At 38.3% G+C, this 7,883-nt stretch overlaps 1 protein-coding gene across 1 annotated transcript in view; it reads right to left on the reverse strand.

Moving 5' to 3' along the window:
• The window catches only part of MGST2 (microsomal glutathione S-transferase 2), a 51,361-nt gene that overhangs the window by 9,484 nt on the left and 33,994 nt on the right, over window positions 1-7,883 (reverse strand). The window contains exon 3 of the mRNA XM_006872234.1: window positions 4,818-4,888. Coding sequence (XP_006872296.1) covers window positions 4,818-4,888 — 71 coding nt within the window. The remainder of the gene's footprint in view (window positions 1-4,817; window positions 4,889-7,883) is intronic.

The raw sequence follows: 7,883 nt of genomic DNA on the forward strand, positions 1-7,883 counted from the left end.
AAAAGAGGAAGACCCCCAGTGAGATGGATTGGCCAAGTGGCAGCATTGATGGACTCAAGCATGGCAACAGTAGTGAGGTTGGCCCAGGATCAGGCAGTTGGTACAGACTTGATGGCACCTAACAACAACAGAAATCAGTGTCAGACACAAATGTTGTTAGTTGCCATTGAGTTGACTTAGGGCTGAATTTGCATATGAACAATTGATTGTCTGTTTCACAGTCAGCCCCTGACCTTTGTTTCACTGATGACATTGAGATTTCCCACTGTCTTTTCCCAAAGATTTTGTGGATCTTTGTGTACTCCATCTGATGAGATGTATGTATGTATTTGCAATGAATACATCATTGGTTTTGCAAAATTCTATCATGCCAAATCAACACCATTTCTAACACGAAGGTACTATTTTCCAACTACTGATCTTTCCTCTTTGTTTCCAACTTTTACATTCCAATTACCAGTAATGATCACTACATCTTGATGGCAAGTGTGATCAACTTCCATGTTTGGTGCAGAAATTTGAATAAAAGTGGTCTTCCTTGTAGGCGTATGGATATTATCTTGTCACAGACAGCACTACTTCAAGATAGATCTAGAAATGTTCTTTATGATGATGAATGGGATGCCATTCCTGTTGAATATGTCATTCCCAGCATAGTAAACAATAGGATTGTCAGATTCCAAATAGCCAATACCTGCCCATTTCAGCTCACTGGCGGTGGTGGTGTGCATGGAATCAGTTCTGACTCATAGCGACCGTGCATAGGATTTCCAAGGATCTAAATCTTTATGGAAGCAGAAAGCCTCACCCTTCTCCTGCGGAACAACTGATAGTTTTGAACTACTGACCTTGAGATTAGCAACCCGACTCACAACCACTATGCTATGAGAGCTTCCTTTGGATATCGATCTTAATGCATTCCATTTTGTTTTTGACAACTTCCAATTTTCCAAGATCAGTACTTTGTACATTCCATGTTCTGATTATTAATGGATATCTGCAGCTGTTTCTCCTCATTTTGAGTTGTGACCCATTTCCATAACTGTCAATCCTACAGCTCTTCCCCAGTTGTATTTTTATTTTGAATACCTTCCAACCTGAGAGTTTATCTTCTGGCACTGTACCATCACAATATTCTGATGGTGTTCATAATGTTTTCATTTTCCGGCACTATATCTGGCTCCTGATGTGATGCTGTAAGATCAGCACTGGACTTTTAACCACAAGGCAGGCAGTTCAACCAACTTTGGAAACTCTGTACAACCTTTGAAACCTATACAAGGTCACTATGAGTCAGAACCAACTCAACAGCACTTAACAATAATAACAACATATCTGGCAATGTTCTGTTGCTCCGCATAAGATTGTCAGTGGCTAAACTTTCAGAAGTAGTCTTCCTCTCCTTCTTCCTAGTCTGTCTTAGTCTGGAAGCTCTGCTGAAACCTGTCCACAGTGGTGACCCTGCTGCAATTTAAAACACTGATGACCTAGCTTCCAGTATCACAACAACACACAAGCCACCACAGGACCACAAACTGTCAGACGAGTGGTGGCTGACACAAATAAGGCAATAACATTTATCAGAAAACAAAGGGGATGAAATTGGTGCTGCTGATGCCCTGTTACAGGGACAGACAAATTTAGATAAAGCCCACTGAGAATGACCAAGTCAAATAGGAGTGGATGTTTGCAGAATTGCTACCTAAAAACCCACCCACAGCCTTCCAGTCAATTCCAATCCATACCAACCCTAGAGGACAAAGACTGCAAATCTTTATGGGCACAGACAGCCTCGTCTTTCTCCTTCAGAGTAGCTTGGTGGCAGTCCAGTGTTTAACCCTCTGTTCCAGCAAGTCTTCTTTACATACAAACAGAAGCACTATATCTTTTGGGACTTATAAAGAAAGGCAAGTGGGTTGTTGGGACAAATATCTATAGACTGTTCTGTACTTGAAAGCTAATTTTTCCCTTTGTTGGTTTAACTCAAGATAGAAAAATTACCTAACCTTTCTGTATCTGTTTAGTCATCATCAAAGTAGAAATTAATGACAGAACCTACCCCATAGGAAGATTTTAAATCCTATAAATTATGTATGACTTAATGTAAGTTTGAAACAGTATTTGTCACATAAGTGCACAATACATATTAGCTATAATTTTAAAAAATACATTATGATTTTGGAGAAAATTTATATTGCAAATTAGGTTCAGATTTAACCATTTCTATATAAGGTTGGTTGTTCAAGCTCATCAGCTGCTCCTTGGAAACCTATACACAGTCGGAATCGACTCGATGGCACTTAACAACGACAAAATACATATTATTCAATAGTGCTGGTTATACAATATATTCACATTCTAATTATTTCTATTCTGGTGGTTCTGTTTACATTACACTAGCTTCCGTGGCCCTTTTCACCTCATCTTTGGTATAAAGTAAATGTTGACCATTAGGTCTCATTTATATAATGGTTGAAAGGAGCGCAGTACTCACCGATAATACTATTTATTGTATGAACCACTCTGTCCGTTGACTGACAGATGACCCCCAGCAGTGGTTTGAGTTCCAAGTTTATAAGGCATCCCAGGGCTGTATAGTCTTGGGAATTCTTCTAGTCTCAGTCAATCTAATAAGTCTGATCCTTTTTTTAAGAATTTGAGTTTTATTCTGTATTTTTCTCCATTCGACCCAGTACTATCTATATATTTTGTCCCTGGTCATAGTAGTCCGTCTCATGTGGGCTTTTACTACCATGGACTAGTTTCATCTTTGAGTCTTTAATTTTCTTCATTCTCTTTTGCTCTATATGAATAGATACTAAGTTGTATCTGAGATGACCACTTGAAAACTTTTAATATTACAGATATTATTTCCCAAATTAGGATGTAGGACATTTTCTTGTGAATTATGTTGTGACAACTGACTAACTTGCCCCCTAAGACTATGGTCCCTAGACTTTTAAATCAGTAAACCAATCCTCAATGTTATTTGTTGTTGTTAAGTGCCATTGTGTCAGTTCCGACCCATAGTGACCCTGTATAGGGTTTCTAACGAATAGCTGGTGAGCTTGAACCACCGACCTTGTGGTTCTAACTGACTTTGTAGTCCAGCGCATTAGCCCACAGTACCACACCAGGACTCCATGTGGTTCATTATATATGTGAACATATATGCAGCACAGAGTCCTGGTTTGGCGCTGTAGCATAAACATTGGACCACAAGGTCAGTTTGAACCACAAGGTCAGCAGTTCAAACTCACCAGCCACTCCTCAGAAACTGAGTCAATGGTACTTAACAACAACATATACGCAGCATGCACAAACATATGCCTACAGGTACACCTATATGTACATATGGATTTATTCACATATGCCTTCCAATACACATATATGACAGTGCTTCAAAAAGTTCATGGAAAAGGAATTAAAAGGTAAAGGAAATTTTTCATCAACTTTTTGAATCCCCCTCATTTGCATCCATGTCTGTCTACATAACCGTGCACATGATTTTATTATTTTTACTATGATTACAAAATTGTATATGTTACAGTACCTACCAAAAGTGTTCCTTTTTCTTGTGTACTTCTTAGTGTCTTTATTTACATTGTTCAAGTTGTTCTGACTTCACCCATATTTGATCTTGCTTTTCCCATTACTAAAAGTGACAAGTGTTTACTATCTAGAAAGTGATCGCACCTCCCTTTCCCATAGTGTACTCTATTAGTTTCTTCTTTCTCTTTACTCCAGATGCATATATACCCATAGTTATACCTTAGATGGTTGTTTACAATAGCTATAGCTATTATTGCTAATCATTTATTCTGTTTCTACTTGTTAAATTAGTATTACACACTGCTTTAAAGCTGATAAACTTGAAGACAAAGTTTATGTTTTTGTTTTGTTTTCATTTTTGAGTGCCTAGCACACACCTGGAGTCCTGGTACGGTGCTACAGGATAATCACTGGACTGTAAGATTGGTTTGAACCACAAAGTCAGTGGTTCATATTCACCAGCTGCTCCTTAACAATCACAACAAGTAAATATATATGTGTGTGTGTATGTTGCTGTTGTTGTTAAGTGCTGTTGAGTCAGTTCTGACTCATAGTGAGCCTGTATAGGGTTTCCAAGAAGCAGCTGGTGAGTCTGAACTACTGACCTTGTGGTTAGCAGTCCAGTGCTTAGCCTACAGTGCCACACCAGGAGTATATATATATATATATATTATATGTTGTTGTTGTTAAGTGCCGTCGAGTCGGTTCCAACCCATAGCGACCCTGTAGAGGGTTTCCGAGGGTGTAAATCCTTACGGGAGTAGAAAGCCTCATCTTTCTCCCGAGGAACAGCTGGTAGTTTCGAACCGCTGACCTTAAGGTTCGCAGCCAGATTTGTAACCACTACGCTACCAGAGCTCCTTCCAACCTGAGGGTTTATCTTCTGGCAGTGTACCATCACAATATTCTGATGGTGTTCATAATGTTTTCATTTTCCGGCACTATATCTGGCTCCTGATGTGATGCTGTAAGATCAGCACTGGACTTTTAACCACAAGGCAGGCAGTTCAACCAACTTTGGAAACTCTGTACAACCTTTGAAACCTATACAAGCAATAATCATAATTACATTTTTTTGCATGTCTCAAAGTAGTGTCCATTTGTTATGAGGAACTATTATAATTTACCCAAAGTTAGTATATTTGCAACAAAGTCCTCTTTGATGGACTTATTACTTACTTTGCTTAAAATGATTTCTAAAATCAATAGGTGTGCAGCTACACATCTGTACCTTCAGAATTCTAAGTACTGTAGTTAAAAATTACCTTGGTTGAAATACCACCCAGCAATCCAGAACGTAACCATAAAGACGGGATAAAACTCCACACAGTTTTGTCTGAAGGAAAAAGAAAATCATGAATTATTTTGTGAACAAAATCATAGCACCAATCTTTAATCTAAAGGTATATATCCACACCATTCTTAGAAAAATCATATAAGAATGCACAGGAAGTTTTAAAACAATTCTATATTTAACACAAGTCTTTCAAGGTAGAATTCAGACATGGTTTAAGTCTTGGAGTAAGGCCAAGAATCAAATCTCCTACATGTAAATTGCCAGCAGTAGAAATGAATCACAGCTCTTTTCCAAAACACAGGCTTTGAGATGGGCCTTATTCTGAATCCTAAGCAACATTCTATGTCTTACCTAAAGAACCTGAAAAACAACTCATTCTTATTAAGTGGATTTCGTCTCCAAAGTCTCCCATATCCATTGCTTTCCACTTGGGTTACTAAGCACACTAAAAAGTGATCTTTAAACAAGTCTCCTAAACACTCCTGAAGTAAATGAATGAGCATATTTCATTCACATTTTTACTAAGGAAGAAATTAAAGCATGAGAGTCCAAGCTTTGATTCACAAAGAATCAAAAGTGGGCAGCATCTGATTACAAAGCCCTGCCCTAATGTTAAGTCAAATTGTCTCTATTCATAGAAGACCTGGATGGAGATTTTGACACTATTTTAATCAAAAGGGAATGGTTCTTTGTGAGCTATTATTAATTTAACTGCATCTAGAAAAGGAAAAAAAAAAAAGATAAATTATATTAATTCTCCTTCTTGTGCTACACTTCCAAGTGGTCATGGTTAGGTTGACTGAGCTCTTTCCTGACAATATTACAACAAGAAAGGACTTTAATGTAATCCGTATTGAGGTCTTGAGTAGACCTTGGTGGAACACTCATAGTTTGAAAGATGACATATGATTCCACATCCTTCCTTGAAGCGTTAAAGCTTAAGAATTTAAGGCTATGCGGCAATTGGTACAGGAATAGTTGATGCTGGTTTTTGAAGACCTGGTTCTTCTAGTCCAGATCACTATTGGTGATCTTTATTTTTACTTAATGAAAAAAAAAGAAAGTATAACTACAGAGCGTAATTATTCTCTCATTCTCCATAATTCCACAGTGAATTGTGAGTAGGTCGGCTCAACTTGATTAACATATGCATCATTTGAATGAGAAAAATCTCCTTCATAATAATTAAATCATCTCCTAAAACTAGATAAGAAAACTGTATCACCAAACTCAATGCTCATATAAAAATGACAGATGGTAAAGAATCCTGAGGCAACAGTTTAATTTTCCCATCAAGGCTAAACATGAGGCTACCTACACAGTCTCTGAGAGCCCTGAGAGTGATCATCAAAGCCCTGGAAAATCAAAAATTCCTAATATCAATACAAAATTGCCCTTTTCATCATTTTCTTACCATTGTACTAAAACCAGAAAGCCACTAGAAGATTCAAGGGATGTTTTAGCTACAGTCTAATATTGATATCCTTGTTGTTGTTATGTGCCGTGGAGTCGGTTCCAACTCATAGCGACCCTGTACAGGGTTTCCGAGGCTGTAAATCATTACAGGAGCAGAAAGCCTCATCTTTCTTCCACGGAACAGCTGGTAGCTTCGAACTGCTGACCTTGAGGTTCACAGCCCGATTTGTAACCACTGTGCTACCAGAGCTCCTTATTGATGTCCTTACAAACTTAAAAATGACATCATATTGATGTCCCACAGGCACAGCTTTCTAGCATTCAGAGAAGTAACCAAGATTTTTCTATCTTCTGTTTTCTGCGATACTTAATTTTACGTGTTAGCTTGGTTATGCTATGTCATTGTAGTTAAGTGCCATGCTGTTGTTGTTAATGCTGTTGAGTTGGTTCTGACTCATAGCAGCCCTGTATAGGGCTTCTGAGGAGCAGCTGGTGGGTTTGAACTGCCAACCTTGATGTTGTTGTTGTTGTTGTTGTTGTCAAATGCCTTTGAGTTGGTTCCGATTTGTAGTGACCCTGTGTAGGGTTCCAAGTAGTGGCTGGTGGGTTAGCAGTCCAGTACTGATCCTACAGTGCTGACCTTGATGGTACCCAGTTACTCAATTAAATACTAATCTAGGTGGTGTTGTGAAAGTATATTTTTTAGATGTGCCTAAAATCTACAATCAGTTGACTTCAAATAAAGGAGATTATTGTCAATAATCCGAGTTGGTCTTGTCTAATCAGTTGAAAAGCCTAAAAAGCAAAACTGAGATTCTTCTGAGGAAGAATTTGTACCTCCAAACAGCAGCATGAACCCCTGACTGAGAATTTCTACCCTGCCAGCATGTCTTACACATTTCAAACTTGCCAACCCCACAATCACATTAGTCAATTCCTTGATAGATGTACAGTCATGTGTTGCTTAACATCCAGGATATGTTCTGTACAATAGGACATTATGTGATTTAGACCTTCTTTGAACACGATACAGGCCACTCCTGGATTACAAACAAGTTCGATTCCATAATCTATTTTTAAATTGAATTTCTACATAAGTCAGAATGGTTAGGTACAGTTCATATATAACATCAATTAATCAAACACTTGTTTAGTATGTAGAATATAAGTGCATCATCCTATGCATAAAAACACTAAAGAAACATTTCCAGATACATAGAAACATCTTTAAGACTTTGGGATAGTTAAGATTTTGTGTCCACTTGACTGGACCAGGAATCCCAGCGGTGTAGCAGTTGAGATGTGATTATATTTACGGTGAAACTAATACAGGCATAGTTAACTCTTTGATGATTGGCTATGAACAGCCTGCTCCCAATATAATAGGCACTCTGGAAAAGCTTGCTCTCTTTTCCACTGGTTTGGATTTCACATCTGGGTTATCCTCCAACTGCTGGTTCTTTGAACCTGAGCCAGTGTCCTGCTCCATTGTTTTTCTGCTTGTCTGCCTGCTAGGCCCACCTGCCAATCTTGACTCAGTTGACCCAGCCTTGGGGCGCTCCCGCTTTTACAATTGTGAGCCATTTCCTTGATACAAACTTCTCTTCATATATATATA

Source organism: Chrysochloris asiatica, unplaced genomic scaffold (genome assembly GCF_000296735.1).
Source record: "Chrysochloris asiatica unplaced genomic scaffold, ChrAsi1.0 scaffold00187, whole genome shotgun sequence".
Taxonomy (NCBI): domain Eukaryota; kingdom Metazoa; phylum Chordata; class Mammalia; order Afrosoricida; family Chrysochloridae; genus Chrysochloris; species Chrysochloris asiatica.